At 38.4% G+C, this 20,704-nt stretch overlaps 1 protein-coding gene across 1 annotated transcript in view; it reads left to right on the top strand.

The window, feature by feature from the left end:
• Positions 1–1,398: 1,398 nt before the first annotated feature.
• LOC126101082 (phenoloxidase 2-like) overlaps positions 1,399–20,704 on the top strand; it is a 99,166-nt gene continuing 79,860 nt past the window's right edge. The window contains exon 1 of the mRNA XM_049911760.1: positions 1,399–1,458. Within this exon, the coding sequence (XP_049767717.1) occupies positions 1,399–1,458 (60 nt within the window). The remainder of the gene's footprint in view (positions 1,459–20,704) is intronic.

Here is a 20,704-nt window from a genome sequence, read left to right as displayed (position 1 = left end):
TTCGCTCGGGTAGTACGAAGTACGTAACACTTCATTATAATTTCTCAATTGCATCGACAGTTGATACGAAAAAATTAAAATGATATAAACGCCAGTTAACACGCGGAGCTGGTAGCTCTATAAAAATCTTACGTAAAATCTGCGCATTCGCGTAACGCAAAGGGCTCGCGAAATCCGGCATACAACCGACGGCTGAGCGAAAACCGTACGAGTCTAATTATCGCACGGTAGCTCACCGTATCATTGTCTAACTTCACCCTAATGTCAAGCAGAATTTTTTTTTTTTTTTTTTTTTTTTTTTTGTAGAAATTCTAAATACATTTCTGTCCTTAGTGACGTAATTTTAAGAGTTTTTGCACAACGATCTACTGTTATAAAAGGATATGGCAGCAACATAGTGGTACGAGTTCGGTGAAATACTTACAAAATTTTTCGTGGGATATATGTGCAATATTCTCAACACTCTTATGTACTTTTCGTACTGGTAGGTATTTATTCAGCATTGGTTCTAGCATCCTCATAATGAACCAAAGGCTGTATTGTAGTATTTAAATCAATATTTCATTTCCAGACAGTGAAAAAGTGTATGGAGCCACATATATCACCAAGGAAGATTTCTTTTCCTATTAGATAGTAAATTGGCATTTGTTTATTTAAGGATTTGAACTTTACTACACCCACCTGCTTTCCTTCCCGCACAGATCATCCTAATTTGCTGTCAGTCAAGTATTGCCCACAATGACTCGTCCATAGAATCATACATACATATGAAAGAAAAAGTCTGTGGCACAAGCCCAAGACTGAACTATAAGCCAGAGAAATGCAAAATTTTTTATTTCATCAATAAACAAATTAAAGGATAATTAAATATGCAGTGCACAGGAATCACTTGAAGTGAAATAAGATATCATTTGGATATACACATATCTATGAAGCATGAAAAATTACTCTGCAGACTAGCCTCTATAATCTTGAAAAAATATTGAAAGGAAATCATATTCTCAAATTTAATTTGCATTTTTGTATAAAGAACTCCATGTTCTCAAAGAACTGCCAGAAGTGAGGGTTATGGATGTGCAAAAATCCTATTGTTGCAGTTAATTATCTTTGTGAAAAAGGCATGTGAAGTTCCTGGGATTCAATAAGATTATACTATGCTAGTATGTATAACACAGCTTTGGTGTTCATAAATGAATTCCAGTACAGTAAATGTTGCTTCAGAATGCAGTCCTACTGATACACTTTTAATCTGTGTGTTTAACACATTGCAACACTACATGGTGAAGCAGTACAAGTTCCTGGTCTTGCTCAAGATGAACCTTGGCTCTTCTCCCATGTTTGCTCTTGCGAGGCAGCATATAAACTGCAGGCCAGTACTGCAGCAGGGTAAACACCAACATGGAAGCCAGGCTGCTGCTGGGCTTCTCACTGCTGTGGCTGTTTGGCCACTATGTGCAGGTAAGATGCTGTGACATAGTAAAGTTACATGCTTCTCTTAAGCTGAACTATTTATTTATTCACACATTGTATTCTGTGAATTCTGTCATGAATGGAAGCCTTCATGGAGGTGGAAGAATTTAAGTTGTACATTAACAATCAAGAGCAGCCACTGCAGGCTACTTCTAAGTGTACTAGCAAGAAATTATGTCCATTTCCAATCTTCTTACACAGATAATTATTGATTGATTGATTTTTATTTGGTTCTGTAAAATTACATTTTGTACAAAGATTGTACTGTAAAAATAGGACAAGTCAATGAATACAATATTATATGGGCAAAAATAGAAGAAAAACAAACAATACTGTAAACAATTTGAGTACAAGACATACAGTATAATACACAAGATTAAAAAAAAAACAACAGTACCGGTACTGCAAGCAATATACTTAAAAGGTATACAATATCACATACATCGGCGTACAAATTACATCATTTATAATGTAATACATGTATAAAAATCTTATAGTTCTAGAAATTCATTTAAATTTTATACAGTGTGGTTTATGAGGGACTGTTTCAGTTTCCTCATTTTAATACATGAGGGTTGTCAATGTCCTTTTTTATATTCAGTGGGAGCTTATTGTAAATTCTTATTCCAGTCTGGATAACTCCTTTTTGTATTATATTGAGAGTAGCTGAGTCTTTATGAGGTTTTGCTTTTGCCTTTATTTTATTTTATTTATTGAGTCCTTTGATCATATGTAGTACAGTGTACAGGATGATATTGGGCTTATTACTAAGTTCAAAATGATACATATTTAAATAATCATTTTTCAACATGCTACCAATTTCAATAGTTGTAGTTCTTACAATGATACAATGTTACAAATTACAGTAGCTTTAGTTCTTAACAGTTATTCTGGTCCAAGTATTCCTTTACTGAGTAGAAACAGTGGTACTGTAGATATTCTCTGACAGATCTTTCAAAAGCATGTGTTTTGACTGTGAATATCACAGTTACTTTGGAAAAGATGTTTATTGTTATTACAAATATCGTCAATGAGTAGAGGTGCTGACTTGTGAATGCCAGTATCCCAAGTGTCTTGAACAGGTGCCTGCAGGATGTCTGATGTAAAACAGCACACATCAGCCTCACAGCCCGTTTTTGTATTTTGAAAACTTTTTCCACTTTTACTGCCTTTTCCCACAATATTATGGCGTAAGAGATCAGAGAGTGGAAATGTGCAAAATATAAAAAAATTATTATTTCCCTGTCAACAAAGGGCAAAACAGCTCTTAGTGCAAAATGTTTTGATGTTAATTTCCTGTGCAGATAATCAATATGTTCATTCCATTTAAAATTATTATCCATTTGTGCTCCTGGAAATCTTATATGTAAAGATTAATTTATTTTCTGACCATTGACAACTTTCAAGGGCTTGAAGGTTGTTATTTGCTGTCTGAGACGGCATTAAATTTGTTTTTGATAGATTTTATGATGGATTATTTCCTGCAAACCACTTGTATACTTGTTGTGTTATTGGTTTAGTTGTATGAGAACTGCTTCTAGATTTCTGTGTACTGTATATGTATATTAGGAGAAAAACAGCATTTTTAAACAAACCACTACCTATTCTCTGATACTACTCAGATGTTGTTATTAGCTCATACTTCAAACACAGAATTTACTTTTTATTAACTGTGATCAGATATCCATATACTGACAATGTTAAGATCCAGCCTGTTCCCCCTAATGTCTACTTCTGGAATCTGTTCCCATTGATCTCTACTTCCGGAACCAAGTCATTTTTATTTGTGAAGAACTACAAACATTAGAGTTGTACAGAATTTACATGCATGTGGCCTCAGTTCTACAATTTGTGGTGTTTGAGAAAACAGACCAATAAAAATCAATCAATCAGTCAAATTCCAAATGTTCTGATATGTTGCAGGAGTGTGTAATGAGGTACCATGTTGTTTTACTTTTGTTCCTGAAAACCCTGCATGACATATGTCTGTAAAATGTTATAGATTATTGTGCCAGAATATAAAATTTCATTCACAACCCTAGATAGGTAAGCATTTTCTATGAGGAAGAAATTACTTTTACTTTTAGTAAAGTGTTTGTACATTACAGAGTCCATCCTAAATTCAATTTTGTTATCAACTGCAAACACCATTAATAAATATAAAGTGTAGTGCCATATAAGTTTAGGAAGCCCAAAGTCTCTGAAGAAGCTTCCACAAGATGTTTGATTTTCAATTTTACGTAATATTCTTGTGCCACACTTCTATACAACACAGTATGCTAGCAATCCTTTCTGCAAGTCAGTCCAATGAGAGATATTTCTGAGTGCAAAGTGGGCAACCCTGAACTTTTTGGTTAAGTTATCCATATGTTGGAGCCACCCCAGTTTATTTTGTTGACCAGAAACTTAACACATGTGGTGTCATCCAGCCTCTTCCCATTCTCTACTTCTGGAAACTGTTCCCATTGATCTCTACTTTCAGAACCTGTAAGTCATTTTTATAAGAGCTAAACTGTTTGATGTGAAACAGTTGTGGGCCTGCTCCATTTTCTCCTGGCTGCTTCTGGTGTGAATGTGTTTGCGATCTTTATCAAAATATAGCTTACTTGTTTCATTGAGCAGCCTACTGGATACCTGTATATTAAGTATTTATACAGGTCTGATAATTTCCCATATTGTGAATGGTAGTATAGTCTCTGCACCACCTTTAAATATTATCAAGATCTGACTGAATATTTATGCAGCTTCTCTCATATATACTTGATTACAGATAACTGCATCATCTGCAAAAAGCCTGATTTTACTATCAGTATTGTCTGCAAGATCATTAATATACAACATAAGCAGCAACAGTCCCTATACGCTTCCCTGGGACACACCTGAAGTTACTTCTACATCTGAGAAGTATGCTGTATCCTCCATACCAAAGAGTCCTCTATCCAGTAACAAATTTTACTTGGTACCCCATATGATTGTACTATTGACAATAAATGTAGGTGCAGTATTGAGTCAAATGCTTTTCATCAGAGTCGATTCTAGAAGTCAGTCAAGGGGGGTGCTATTGGGGGGGGGGGGGGGGGGGGGGAGGCGGTTTGGGGGAATGGAAAATCGCTTACCTCCACTGACAAATTGGTAAAATTTGGTGATGCTTAAAGTAATTTTTGGTAACTGTTTTGGAGTTTGGAGTAAAAAAAAAACTTATTTTAACATGGGAGATTTTATAAATTACATAATCCATAAAAAAGGTCAACTTACAACAAATAAGTTTTCATTAATTTTCTGGATACAGATGGTGACATGAATGTAGAAACTTGAACTGGACATGAATAAAAAAAAAAAAAATCTGTAACAAAATCCACTGGTTATTTCCATCTTCTGCCCAATTTGTCATGCTCATTGATCTCTGTTTCTTCTTACTGAATATGTCAATGATATTTTCAATGTCCGTATCTCTTTCTTTATGGATATTTGCAAGAGCCAATCCTGCCATATTGTGTTACGCAAATAAGTCTTTATTCATCTTGAAGTAGAGAAGCTTCATTCAGGAGTGCTTGCAGTGACAGGAATAGTCCCAAATATTTGAAGTAAAACATATAAATTTGGGAAAAACTGCTTGTGACAGTTCTTTAAATCTTCAGTTGCTGTTTCAGATCTTTTACTTTCATCAACCCACTTTTTCTTCTGTAGTTTCAGCTCTCCTCTTCTGAATCTGTTGAAGTAATATGTTTGCTGATTTCTGAAGTCATTTTATCCCATGTAATATGATACGCCATTGGGAGGGAAGGGGGGGGGGCTATGGGGGCTTGCCACTGCCCTTGATTTTCATAAATCAAGAGACTGCATCTACCTGGTTGCCTTGATCTGAAACTTGCCATTAGATCAAATATATTTCCATCATGATCTGTTCTAGGTAAATTTTCAGAGAAGGTGTTAAGTAAAGTTACCTTGGATGTCTTACACTTCCACCACTATCAAAACTGTAATTTTTCCAATTAATTGTTGGATTATTAGTCTCCATGATTATTATGGTATGAATGGGGAACTTAGCTTCAAGTGAACTGAGGTTTTCTCTAAAGTTTTTGGTTATGTCAGAAGATGCGTCTGGTGGGCGATAGAAGGGTCCAATTATTATTTTATGCCCACCTCCGATACTGAGTCTTGCGCAAACAATCTCACATGCAGCTTCAGTTTCTATCTTCGTGGATTTGAATTTTTTGTCTACAAATACACCACTTCCATTTCCAATTTGCCTGTCCTTTTGATATACACTTAAATTTTCCCCAAAAATCTCACTGCTATCAAATTCAGGTTTCAACCAGCTTTCAGTTCCTAGTATTATGTGAGCTTCACCACTTTTCATGAGCATTTCAAACTCTGGCACTTGACTGTGAATGCTTCAGCAGTTTACCATTAGGATTTTTATAGTCTCACCTTTGGGAGGCATTTGTTTTGATCTTACACTGATACTTCTGGGTTTCCTACAGTTATCATTATCTGGGTTGGATAGATAATTGCCTCATCTAAAAAAAATAGATAATTGCCTCATCTAAAAAAAAACCTTGTGCACTCCCCACCCACAGTCACCTACCTGACTAGGAGCCTCTGACGTGTAGTGCACACCTGACCTATTTAGAAGGAAAATCCAGGAAGTCACAGTCTAGCATGCCACTGAACCTTCAAAGTCTCTGGTTCAGTCTTCTCACTCAACTCAGAACCAAAGGGACACAATCAGTTCTGGGGACAATGCTCCAAATTGTGACCTTTGTTGAAACTCCACATGCAAGGCTGTCTTCTCAACCTTCTCTGCCAGTCACTGGAATGACCTCGTAACCCAGATGACAGGCATCATTTTTTCAGTGTATGCCACAGTCTGCAGTTGGTTCCCCCTGTTCTCTCAATGGCTGCTGGAATAGTCTCCTCAACATCTTGAATGAGGCCCCCATACATACACAATGTTTAAAAGTGTACTTAAGGAGAGAACTCTGAGAAGAGATTAAAAACTGACCAATGGGTAAAAATTATAGGCTTTATTAAACGCAGTCTTCCAGCTTTTTTAGTCCCACTTTCCCTTGAAAGAAACTAGTAAAAAAGGTACATAGAAGCAAAGACAAGCAGTTGATAACACATGAAATTAAAATATTTTGTGCCAAGAAAAGAGAATTCTACTTAGTTTAGTGGACAAATGCAATCAAAGTTTAAAACTCAATTATCACAAATATTCTGAAATCCTCCACCCTATCATCAAAGGGTGATATATTAATTTCCCAAAACATGTATTCCTTAATGGCATGTTTTAAAATGTTATTTGGTTGAGTTTTGAATCATGCAGTCACAACACAAGACAAAAGCATAATTTCCATGTTAACTATGAATGTTTGTCTAGGTTTCAGATTAGGGTTCATGTGCAAAGATCTTTAAAAACTCCCTTCCTGACATAAATTGAAAATCCCTGTAAATTTAATAGAAAATAAAAGCGTATTTCACCAACCACTCCATCTACAGCTTATCTACTCATCTAGATCCAAGGATTGAAGATTCCTTGGAACTGCATGACAAGGAGCGAAGCTCATTGTAAATTGGGAGTATCAGTGTGATCATGTATGTATTCAGGGGTATACCAAGTGCATGATGATATAGGCCACTGCCAGGAGTGTAGACAAAGAGAGGGCACAAAAACTGTCCAAAAATAAAGATAAAATCAAGAAACATCATTTAAGAATTATCGAGGAAGATATGCAAATTTTTCTATATCTCTATGAAAAGATGCTTTTCTCGTGGATGGCTGATTTGGGGGAGAGGACCAAATGGTGAGGTCATCGCACACCTTTCCCAGTGACTGACACTGTTGTCAGTCATTTCATCCAAGTAGCACAATAAAGATATTATTGCTACTGGACAGACTTCTATTTCTGATGTAGTTTATGTGACTGATTCACACAATTACCTCCTACACAGCTCACTCATGTTCAGCATGGAGCTGTTAATGCTACTTCACTGTGGAACTGTAGGATCTTAAAGGTCAGCGAGTACATGCTGAAACAGATATGCTATTTGAACAAAGGCTTTCAATTTTTGCCAAGGGAGGAGTAATAATAATTTATGAAGATCAGATAAAATCTATGTATTGTTTTACTTTCAGTTTTTTTTTTTAAATTTATGCAATTTGTAATTTATGTGCAACATAGTATTTGATTTGAATATAATAGAGGGAAACATTCCACGTGGGAAAAATATATCTAAAAATAAAGAAGCTGTAACTTACCAAACGAAAGTGTGGTATGTTGATAGAGACATTAAAAAAAATAAAAAACACACAAACATACACACAAATTTCAAGCTTTCACAACCCAAGGTTGCTTCGTCAGGAAAGAGGGAAGGAGATGGAAAGACGAAAGGATGTGGGTTTTAAGGGAGAGGGTAAGAAGTCATTCCAATCCTGGGAGTGGAAAGACTTACCTTAGGGGGAAAAAAGGACAGGTATACACTCACACACACACACACACACACATATCTGTCCACACATATACACACACAGGCAGGCCTGCAATGAATAATGAATTTTTGTAATAATGAATTTTTGTCCATTTGGAAGAGACAGAATCACTGACTGTTACTTTATTTTACTTCAAAGTTTCCATTGCTTTCATACTTCGTAATGCAACTTAACCTAATCCCAATCTCAGTTGTAGTGGCAGTTACTAAACTGTGTACAGTAATCAATAACATTTATTGTAAAATATTTACTATCCTGATATTTCATTAACTAGATAATGTATATAAATCATGTGTATGTGTTTCTCTCAGAAATCAAACGTCAGTCATTTGTGGTTACATCTACATCTACATGGATACTCTGCAAATCACATTTAAGTGCCTGGCAGAGGGTTTATCGAATCACCTTCACAATTCTGTATTATTCCAAACTCGTATATTGTGCGGAAAGAACGAACACCTATATCTTTCCGTACGAGCTCTGATTTCCCTCATTTTATCATGGTGATAATTTCTCCCTATGTAGGTCAGAGTCAACAAAATATTTTTGCATTCAGAGGTGAAAGTTGGTGATTTTGAGTTTCGTAAGAAGATTCCACTGCAACAAAAAACACCTTCTTTTAATGACGTCCAGCCCAAATCCTGTATCATTTCAGTGACATTCTCGCCCATATTTCGCGATAATACAAAACATGCTGCCCTTCTTTGAACTTTTTTGATGTACTCCATCAGTCCTATCTGGTAAGGATCCCACACTGTGAAGCAGTATTCTAAAAGAGGATGGTCAAGTGTAGTGTAGGCAGTCTCCTTAGTAGATCTGTTACATTTTCTATGTGTCCTGCCAATAAAACAGTCTTTGGTTAGCCTTCCCCACAACATTTTCTATGTGTTCCTTCCAATTTAAGTTGTTTGATCTAAGAACATGCCTCTGAATTATTTCAGTGTCTTTCTTTAACCTGACATGGAAGTGATCCCAAATTCTCAAGGAGTACTCAAGACAGGGTCACACTGGTGTTTTCTACATGGTCTACATTATAGATAAGCTACACTTTCCTAGTATTCTCCCAATACATCAAAGTCTGCCTGCTAAATCAAAGGCTTCCCTGCTTTCATTCTTATGTGCTCGTTCCATTTGATATTGCTTTGTGTCATTACACTTAGATACTTAATCAGCATTACTGTGTTAGGCAACAAACCACTAATACCATGTTTATAAAGTACAAGATTGTTATTCCTACTTATTTGTGTTAACTTACATTTTTCTACATTTAAAGCAAGCTGCCATTCATCACACCAAATAGAAAGTATGTCTAAGTTGTCCTGTATCCATCTGTGGTCACTCAGGGACAGTGCTTTCCCGTAACTACAGTGTCTTCAGCAAACTTTCACAGATTGGTGCTTATCCTATCTGTCAGATCATTTATGTGTGTGGAGAACAAGAACTGTCTTATCACACTTTCCTGGGGCTCTCCTGAGGATATCCTTGTCTCTGATGAGCACTTGCTGTTGAAGACAGTGTACTGGGATCTGTTACTTAAGAAATCTCATGTATCTGGGAACCGATTCTGTATGCTCAGACCTTCATTAACAGTCTGCAGTGGCACTCCATGCCAAATGCTTTCTGGAAATTTAAGAATATGGAGCTGCCTGTTATCCTTCATCCATGGTTCACAGGATATCATGTGAGAAAATGGGAAACTGAGATGCACTCAAGCGATACTTCCTAAACATCTGCTGATTTGCAGACAGAAGCTTTTCTGTCACAACAAAATGTATTATATTCAAACTTAGAGTAGGTTCAAGAATTCTGCAGCAGATCCATGTTAAGGATATTGGTCTGTAATTTTGCAGACCTATTCTTTTGCCTTCTAATGTAGAAGTCACCTGTACTTTTTTTACAGTCACTTGGGACTTTGAACTGGGCAAGAGATTTGCGATAAGTGCAAACTAAGTACGGGGTCAATGCCATAGAGTAGTCTCTGTAAAACCAAATTGGGATTTCATCTCTTTCAGTTGCTTCTCTAGGCAAGAGGTGCAGTACAAAGTGGTTGTAATTACACTAACAGTGTTCCGAGTACTGCATTCTGGGATATATACATCACAGGATGCTGAGAAGCTATTAATCGATGTGCTCACAGAGGATGCTGAAAAAAATAATAGTTTCACTTCCTCCCACCAGGTGAAAATGTAACACTGTAAGCAGTCAGAATGCGAAATGTTTCCTGTTTTGACTTCAGTATGTTGCCTGTCACTTGGCAACGCATGTTGATTTCTTTTGTCAAGTGACGCTTGGTGTAGAGGGTTAAGGAGGTTGAACTTTTCTGTACAAAATGCAATTGCTGTTGAGAAGAAGAATGTGCGCTACTGGAAAAGTTGTTTGATCAGAATGGCTTCAATAGAAGCACTGCATTGTGGGAATATTTGCAACAGAAACAGCTGCAGTGATGCCCCAAGTCAACAAGTGGGCTAAAGAATATGGTCAAGAGATTTGAAAAACAAGTGAATTAGATGGTGCAGCAGGGAGAAGGAGGCAGCCCATTCCCATGGCAGTTGCTGGTGAAGTTGCTGCAGCTATAGCCAACCTTGCAGCACATGCCTTAAATTCTAAAGCTAGTGTTCGAGCTGCATCACGGGAATTGTCCATCCCCTGGTCAATAATTCAAAAGATTTTGTGACGCGTTTTAGTGTGGTTTCACTTCAATATTCAGAATGTGCACTAAATGAAGCCCAAAGATAGGCTTCAACATCATGACATTGCCCTTCAATTTTTGGCGTGCACAGAAATGGATGATATGTGGCCGGGGAATAGTCCATGGACAGATGAAGCACATTTTACTCAGCACAGTGCCATGGATGCACAGACTCCACCACATGTTGCTCAGGAACATCCACTGTACTCAACTTATGTTACTGTGTGGTGTGGTTTCACAAGCTCCTTCATACTCGGTCCATTTTTTCAAGGTTGTGACACCTTATGGGCTTGTTAGTTGTACAGTAACATCTGTATGTTATAAGGATCTCCTTGTGCAACACATGATTCCAGTGTTGTAAGAACAAAACAGTATCTACACCACTGTTTTCGTGCAAGGTGGGGTGACACCACATGTCACTTGCCAGGTGGAGGATTCACTTTGAGAAACCTTTGGCTAACAACCACACCATCTCTAGGCAATTTCAAGATGCTTTCCAGATCCCCAACCTAAATCCATGTGACTTCTGGTTATGGGGTATCTGAAAGGCTGTGTCTATCAGGGATGTATCTGGACTCTTCCTGATCTGTGTGACAGCACAATATATCACTCTAATTACAATATATATGCTGTGAGCAACTGCCGACAGTGCCGTGTTATGGATGCAGCATGTTGAAAAGCCTGGAGATCACAATGAACATATGTTTTAACTTGTGACCATAACCTAATAAACATGCCAGAACTACCATTACCAAGTGTTTAATCATTCCTCCCTTTTCCTGCACACACACCCCTTTTCCTGCACACACACCACATTCTGATTTCTTACAGTGCAATATTTTCACTGGGAGGCACAAAGTGGAACAATGATATTTTTTCAGCATACTCTATGAGCCCACTGATTAATGAAAATACCTATGATGTTTCAACATCCTGTGATGTTTGCAGCCTGCACAGTAGCACTCAGAACACTGACATATTAACTATTTTAACTGTAACCACTCAGTGTTATGTCCTCCGTATGGGAGCCTGTGCAATGGTCAAATGAACATATGTCTGTATAACCCTCCTGCTGAACGAATTGTTAACATGAAATTTAAGACTACACTTTTCTTTTTGCTGTCTTCTGTTGCCACATAGTCTGGTTGACAAGCGACTGGATAGAAGCCTTCAACCTGGTTAGTGATTTTACCAGGTTGGTGGTTTCTATCCCATCGATGGGTTCTTGGCAAGATCTTTCACTAAGGTGTGAACTGGAAGTTTTTGTATGCATCAGTCTTTTTATGATCACTTGATTTTTTACTGACTGTTGCCTGTCAACATTTCTGCATTCCTTTTTAACTAAGAGTGCAACGATATCTGCTTCTTTAGCATTTTCTGAATTTTTTTGTTGGACCACAATGGGCCCTCTCCATACTTAATTCATGTACTCAGCACATACTTCTCAAGAAAGCAATTTACAGTCAGTTAACATTTTCCCCATAATTCCTCTGTGTCCATAAAATTGAAACTAAATTATGTCCATTCATTGTCAAATTAGGATGCTTACAATCACTTATCTGCTCCCTCCAGCATAAGTACTTTCCTAGCCTCCTTGATGGATTTACTTACGTCAGTAACCATTGTTGCTATGATGACATCATGATCACTGTTTCCTTTCTCTGTGCTGAGACTTTTGATAAGCTCAAGCGTGCTTGTAGTTACACAATCTAAAATACACTGATGGGGAAAAAAATGCAGCACCAAAAAGGACTTGTACGATGCAAATGAAACTTGGTAGGTGTGTTTCTACAACTGAACGATGATGTCTATTAATATTTTGCGAGAGTCACATAAGAGTGACACTAGTAGCGCCACTATGAGCAGGCTAATCTGGTTTGCTTTAAAAACATGCTGTAATGGCCGTGAGTGTTAGTTGCCTTTGAGATTGTATGTGATGAGTTGATATTAGTCAAGAATGCCTTTATGTCAAGCAAGACACTGTTAACAACACTTCATGAGATTAAATGAGGTCATGTAATAGGGCTATGAGTAGCTTAATATTCCTTCTGCAGTACTGCAGAAAGATGTGGCAGGAATGTTGCCACTGTACATGACTGCTGGCAGTGGTAGTCATGAGAATGTACCATATTTACTTGAATCTAAGCTGCACTCGAATCTAAGCCGCACCTGAAAAATGAGACTTGAAATCAAGAAAAAAAATTTTCCCGAATCTAAGCCGCACCTGAAATTTGAGACTCGAAATTCAATGGGAGAGAAAAGTTTTAGGTCGCACCTCCAAATCGAAACAAAGTTGGTACATTGTAATATGAGATACAATTTAGGTCGAATGAATGACGATACAGCTACAGTAGTTTGGTTCAAGTCGTAAGCTTATCAGTTAAGCTTTACCAGGTAGTCATTGCTATGCGTCAGGTGCTCCGTCCGTATTTATACGGGTACCCTTCCTTTTTCACGTGCTTCGTCTGGTTTGAATCGATTGCTTATTTTGCTTTGATCTGATAAGTGCCGTTTTCTCTGTTATAGGTGTTTACGTCACTCTAAGTTGAAAATGCATCACTGTACTGTGTCATGCATTGTTTGTCGCATTCTGATAGTGCGTGTTTACGGCCTGTCGCCGCTCGTGGCATGGCTTGCTTTTGTGCTTGCTTTTGCGCTTGCTTTTGCGCTTACAACTAAAAAGAGGCGAATCGTCTCATTAGCGAAGCAATGTCAAGTTGTTACTTACACTGCTGCTTTCTTTGAGAATGATCAACAAGAACCAAATAATAGGCTGCGTATGATAGAACACGTTCTGAACGAGAGTTAGGCGAAAATTTTTCTCTGTTTGAATATCTTTGCAGGCGCTTCTTTAGTACATCAAATTCTGCACAGAAATTAGAGTCATCTTAGATTTAAAAATCTAGTCAGTTGCCGTGCTTCATTTCTGACTGTATCACTATTAGGCATAAGAATAATACGAATATAAACATGACACGATACGTATATTCTTCCGCGTTTGCTGTTGTCTCATTCTAGTTTCGTAGTTTATTAGGCAGACAGGATTTAAATGAGATAGCAACAAACACGAAAGAATACATGGCAAAATGTTTATATTCGTATTATTCTTATGGTGAATGGTGAAGAGAATACTGCTTGTGATTCACATTTCATCAGGTTACTATTAGCAACCATTTCTTCTCACAGTTAGGAAAAAATTCAGAACGTAGAGTTGGCCATATTGAAAAACATCCCAGTCTTGCCAGTCGGATTTTCGTGGTACATTGAAATTCTACTACATTCGGAGATGAACAATACGGAATTTGTATTTACTTCGTTGGATAATGTATGAGAATGCAGTGGTCTACACTAGGGGCGGAGAAAAAAAAAGCTCGTCTTCCACTTTTTTTTTTTTTTTTTAACTGACGCAGAGGTTTTGGCGCCAGTATTTATCTTTGTGCCTACAAAGCATGCCTGTGTAGCGCTACATATATTTGATGGCAGAAGTTAGTTGTGGCGGCACCTACCAACATTTTTCAGAACTTCCGCTTGCTTTGCACTCGATTCTAAGCCGCAGGCGTTTTTTTGGATTACAAAAACCGGAAAAAAAAGTGCGGCTTAGATTCGAGTAAATACGGTATGTCTGCAAGAAGATCATTGTGTTCGGCATGGGGCTTTGGTGCATCATATTGCATGTGCAGCAGCAATTTGAGCAGCAGTTGGCACCACAGTGACACAACAAACTGCTAAAAGTCCGTTTCTTCAAGGCCAGCTCTGAGTCAGACATCCCACAGTGTGTATTCCACTCACCTCAAACCACTGCCATTTGAGAATTTAGTGGTGTCAAGCAAGAGCTTGTTGGAGGGCAGCGTGGAGGTCTGTTGTGTTTTCTAATGAGAGCTCATTGTGCCTCGAAGCCAGTGATGGCCACGTGTTGTTTAGGAGAAGGTCAGTTGAGGGCCTGCAACCAACCTGTCTGCATGGTGGACACACTGAGTCTACACCGGGAGTTATGGTCTGGGGTGCAGTTTCGTATGATAGCAGAAGCACTCTCGTGGTTATCCGACAGACCCTGACAGCAAATTTGTACATGAGTCTGATGATTCGACCTGATCTGCTGCCATTCATGAACAGCATCCCAGGGGGTATTTTCCAGTAGGATAACAATCACTCACATACCACTGTTGTAACCCAACATGCTCTACAGAGTGTTGATAAGTTTCCTTGGCCTGCTCGGTCACCAAATATGTCTCCAGTTGAGCACATATCGGACATCAGCAGATGACAACTACAGCATCATCCACAAACAGTATTAACCATCCCAAGATTGACCAACCAAGTGCAACAAGCGAGGAATTCCATCCACTAATTGACATCCAGCACACGTACAACACAATGCATGCATGTCTGCATGCTTGCATTCAACATTCGGACAGTTACACCAGTTATTAATGTACCAGCATTTCACATTTGCAATGACTTATCTTGCGCTTATGTTAACCTGTGATTGTGTAATGTTAATCACTTAAATATGTTATCTAGACATGTGTATTTCCAAAATATGTACTGTGCTGACAATGATAGAGAAAACCACTTTCAACAAAGGTTTGCTTGTGCAAACAATTAAAAACCTGGAGAAGCAAATACGTGGGGCCATTGACACCAACACAACTGAGAGGAGTGAGTTGTTCAACAGGTGTTGTGCTATGAGTGGGTGAGGGAAATGGATCGATGAAGCTTGAACTTATAGGAAACATGTAATTCCAATACTTGGAATATTGGGACTTTACTATTACTTGAAAATAAAGCAATATCTATACAGATTATGAATCCATGAGAAGGGCACACAAAGGGATTTTATGTTCTGGCTGAAAAGTCTTTAACATGTTACCAGCAGACTCCAGGAAGGAAATCGGAAACTCCAGATGTACATAGTCTAAAGTAAAGGTGTATCTTATTAGCCATACCTTCTGTGACTTATCAAAATATTTGGATTCAGGGATATAAATTCTGGTCATCACTAATGTTCATAGTAAACTGTTCTTATCTTTTTTAGTGTACAGTGTATAGACAGCTTATAATGTTCTCTGAAATCAGTTAAGTTACATAACGGCTACATACAATGTTCCACTTAACTGAAGATGCTTTCCCACAGTAGGATGTTTGGTTTAATAAAAATAATAATAATTATTATTATTGCATGCATCACTTACAACAATAAACTTGTTTTACGTATTTAACCAAAAAGATGGATATATACAACTAGTGCCAACATGTGCTCATTCAAACTATGCATGAATCTTGGAAGACTCACTCTAGTCGAGTGCCTCATTGGATGCTCATTTAAAATGTGGGCTGTATATTGCCTAACTCACTCTACAGTGCAAAAGCCCCAATTGTGCGTGTGGTATTTGCACATACCTTCTGCACTCTGGAATCTATTGAGCTGTACTCACACCTCTCTTGTATGAAGAAAGCGCAGAACTTTAACAGTTTGGTTATCAGTTAGTGTGTTGTTCTGAGTTTTTGTGGCTCCATATGCTGGTCTTCTGGATTTGAGTTATTGCCTAGGCCAGTGGTTCCCAACAGGTGGCCTGTGGACCCCCAGAGCTCCGCGAGCTGTGCCAGAAAGGTCCACAAGATGCTATTAGAATAAAAAATGTATTAAATATATTTCGTATGATAAGAGATTTTTCCGTTATGGCCGCTCAATATTTTTTCAATAATGAATATGTCAATGTTTTTTCTAAGTACCAAAAATAGAAAACATATAAAAAGACTCTTAATTTGGCTTTTTTAGGTATTTGATACTGTGATATGACAAGATACCAATCATGCTCAATGAGGGGGGGGGGGGGGGGGTCCTTGAGAAAATTTTGTTGGGAACCCCTGGCCTAGGCAGTGAGAGTAAATCTTCATGAAGAGGGATTGATTCATTTTTAGAAACACATTGACATTGATTGTAAAGAGTCATTTTTCAGTGAAGGTGATTTGGACAGATGTTCAGTAATATCAGTAGCCAGCACGTAGGTGCAGATCTGTCACTGTGCCACCAATGGCTCTCGTAGGTACGTTCATATGAATGTCAGCTTCCTTCACATGAGCACTTCTGAACCAGACTGGTGTGCAATGTTCTGCTGCAGAGAATACCAAGGCAAGGGATGCTCCACGGACAACTAATATACGAGTAGTTACCCCATGTACTACCTGCCAGTTTCCTCACCAGATTTACTTCTACATCTACATCTATACTCTGCAAACGACCATGATGTGCATGGCAGAGGATACATCCCACTGTACCAGTTATTAGGATTACTTCCTGTTCCATTCCTATCTGTAGCACAGGAAGTAGGATCCTTTGAATGTTTTATTGTAATCTTCTCCTCATGATCCCTGTGTGAGTGACACATAGGGGGTTGTAATATATTTCTTAAGTCATCATTTAGAACCAGTTCGTGCCACTTTGTTAATAGACTTTCCGGTATGGTTTACATCTATGTTCAAGAGTTTTCCAGTTCAGTTCCTTCAATATCTATGTGACATTCTCCAACAGATTAAACAAACCTGTGACCATTTGTGCTGCTCCTCTCTGTAAATGCTCAATGTCTCCTGTTAGTCCTGTTTGGTGTGGGTCTCACATACTTGAGCAATATTCTGGAACTGGTCAATGAGTGATTTCTAAGCAGTCTGATTGCACTTCCCCATTATTCTAGCAATAAACTGAAGTCTACAGTTTGCTTTACCCATAACTGAGCCTGTGTGATCATTCCATTTCATATCTCTACGAAGATTTACACCACGGCATTTGTATGAGTTGGCTGATCCCAACAGTGCCTCATTGATATTATAGTCATTGATATTATAGTCTTAGGATACTATGTTTTTTCATTTTATGAAGTGTACAATTTTACATTTCTGAACATTTAAAGTAAGTTGTCAATCCTTGCAGCACTTTGAAATCTTATCAAGATCTGACTGAATATTTACACAGCTTGTTTCAGATAGTAATTCACTATAGATTACTGCATCTCTGCAAAAAGTTTGATGTTACTATTAATATTGTCTGCTAGGTCTTTTGGACAGTAAGGCTCCCAACACACTTCCTTGGGGCACACATGAAATTACTTCTACATCTGTTGGTTACTGTCCATGTAAGATAAGTTGCTGCTTCCTTCCTACCAAAAAGTCCGCAGTCCAGTTACAAATTTCACTTGATACCTGTATGATCATACTTTTCACAATATATTTAGGTGTGGTACTGAGTCAGATGCTTATCAGAAATCAAGAAATACTGCATCTACCTGACTGCCTTGATCCAGAGCTTTCAGTATGTTGTAAGAAAAGTGCGAGTTGGATTTCATGTGACATGTTTCCAGAATCCATGCTGCTTGCCACTGAGGAGGTCATTCTATTCAATATATCTCATTATATTTGAGCTGAGAATATGCTATAAGTTTCTACAACTAATCAATGTCAAGTATATTGGACAGTAGTTTTGTGAATCACTTCTGCCACCCCTCTTCAAGATGGTTGTGACCTGTGCTTTTTTCCAAGAGCTGGGCAAGGCTTTTTGTATGAGGGATCTACGATAGATTATAGGTAGAAGAGGGGCTAACTCAGCTGCAAGTTCAGTACAGAACTTGACAGGGATTCCATTGGGCCCTGGAGATTTGTTCAGTTTTGACAATTTCAGCTGTTTCTCAATACTGCTGACACTCAAACTTATTTAATTCATCTTTTCAGTGGTGCGAGGATTAAATTTGGGCAATTATCCCAGGTTTTTCTTTGTAAAGAACACTTGAAAATGGAGTTAAGCATTTTAGCTTTTGCTGTACTGGCCTCAGTGTCAGTTGTCTTGTGTCTGTTTATGGTGAATCAGCATGACACCCAGCTATTTTGGCTTATCGTTGTACTTGACTGTGTCAAGAGGACTTAAGTGTGGGCTGATCTTTGCTGCTGCTAGATGATTAGAGAGGTGGGAAAGACATACCTTTGTTTCAGAAACATTAGATTTAAGTCTCCGTGTCTGATAATAATCATAAAGTTTAGTGAGGCTGTTTGTTAGGTGGTCTTCATGTTCCAAAAGATCTTCACTCTGATATGAAATTGAAAGGTTACCTGCATACTGGAATTTCTGGCAGGTCGAGTTGGGTAGGTCTGCTGTGTAGAGATTGAATGACACCAGAGTAAGAACAGAGATTTCAGGTAAGCTGTCTTTGATTACATTCTATCTTCTTGTCTTTTCACCTTGGCCTAATTTAAACCACCAATTGCTCAACATGTTGCAAAAGAGGCTACTTAGAGTCTTACAAGATATTGTTTTCATAAATTTCAATATGAGACCCTCATTAAGCTCTTCATGGGTATGCTGCCAGATATGATCGTCTTCAGTACCGATATTTCAGTGATCCATCTGGCTGCCATCTTCAGGTGCAATCGTCAAGACACAATCACGCTGGAACTTAATGAACATCAGAAACCGCAGTTCCTTTATACTCTGGGTCCAGGCCACTGCGCCTGCATGAGAAGCAGAAGAGCTTCCCCCTCTAAAGTGAAGAATTGCAGCGCCACCGGCAGTAGAAACTGGCAAAAGTGATAAATCGCAAATTAAAATGTAGCGGGTCAAAAACCAGATCATTGTTGTTTTATATCAGATAAAATAGGGTTCCATATCTTGCTTAAAGGAAAACCTCTGTCTCTATTAATAATGTCATCGGATAATCATATTTTGATGGATTCCTTGAGTACACAATCCCAGTAACGAGAAGCCGGGGCAACAATTTGCATCTCTTTAAATGACATGTTATGCCCTTAATTGAGACAATGTTTGGTGACGGCAGATTTTTCAGGCTGGAGCAAATGTATGTGACACTGATGTTCCACACATCGGTCATGAACAGTGCGAATAGTCTGTCCAATATAGGCCTTTCCACAATGACAGGGAATTTTATAAAAGATGATCATATCCAGCAGCATACCCGTGAAGAGCATAATCATATAAGGCACTGGGAACATCTATGGGATCACATGAGACTCTCATGTCACACCATGTCATAAACTGCTGACAGGTCAACGAAAACTGTCCTGGTCTTGAGTTTCTTCTGGTAGCCAGTTTCCATGTGAGCAGTCAAGGAGAGCACTTGCTCACCAGATCTTCTATGAGGTGTAAATCCAGCTTGTTCAGGTGGTACCACAGAATTAATTCAGTACCGATATTTCAGTGATCCATCTGGCTGCCATCTTCAGGTGCAATCGTCAAGACACAATCACGCTGGAACTTAATGAACATCAGAAACCGCAGTTCCTTTATACTCTGGGTCCAGGCCACTGCGCCTGCATGAGAAGCAGAAGAGCTTCCCCCTCTAAAGTGAAGAATTGCAGCGCCACCGGCAGTAGAAACTGGCAAAAGTGATAAATCGCAAATTAAAATGTAGCGGGTCAAAAACCAGATCATTGTTGTTTTATATCAGATAAAATAGGGTTCCATATCTTGCTTAAAGGAAAACCTCTGTCTCTATTAATAATGTCATCGGATAATCATATTTTGATGGATTCCTTGAGTACACAATCCCAGTAACGAGAAGCCGGGGCAACAATTTGCATCTCTTTAAATGACATGTTATGCCCTTAATTGAGACAATGTTTGGTGACGGCAGATTTTTCAGGCTGGAGCAAATGTATGTGACACTGATGTTCCACACATCGGTCATGAACAGTGCGAATAGTCTGTCCAATATAGGCCTTTCCACAATGACAGGGAATTTTATAAAAGATGATCATATCCAGCAGCATACCCGTGAAGAGCATAATCATATAAGGCACTGGGAACATCTATGGGATCACATGAGACTCTCATGTCACACCATGTCATAAACTGCTGACAGGTCAACGAAAACTGTCCTGGTCTTGAGTTTCTTCTGGTAGCCAGTTTCCATGTGAGCAGTCAAGGAGAGCACTTGCTCACCAGATCTTCTATGAGGTGTAAATCCAGCTTGTTCAGGTGGTACCACAGAATTAATTTGGTATTGTATTCAGTCTAAGATCGTTGTTTCTGAGAGTTTGTAAGCACAGTT

This window comes from Schistocerca cancellata, chromosome 9 (genome assembly GCF_023864275.1).
Source record: "Schistocerca cancellata isolate TAMUIC-IGC-003103 chromosome 9, iqSchCanc2.1, whole genome shotgun sequence".
NCBI classification, from domain to species: Eukaryota; Metazoa; Arthropoda; class Insecta; order Orthoptera; family Acrididae; genus Schistocerca; species Schistocerca cancellata.
The sequence above is the reverse complement of the archived record's forward strand: the minus strand, read 5'-3'. Positions and strand labels throughout refer to the sequence as shown.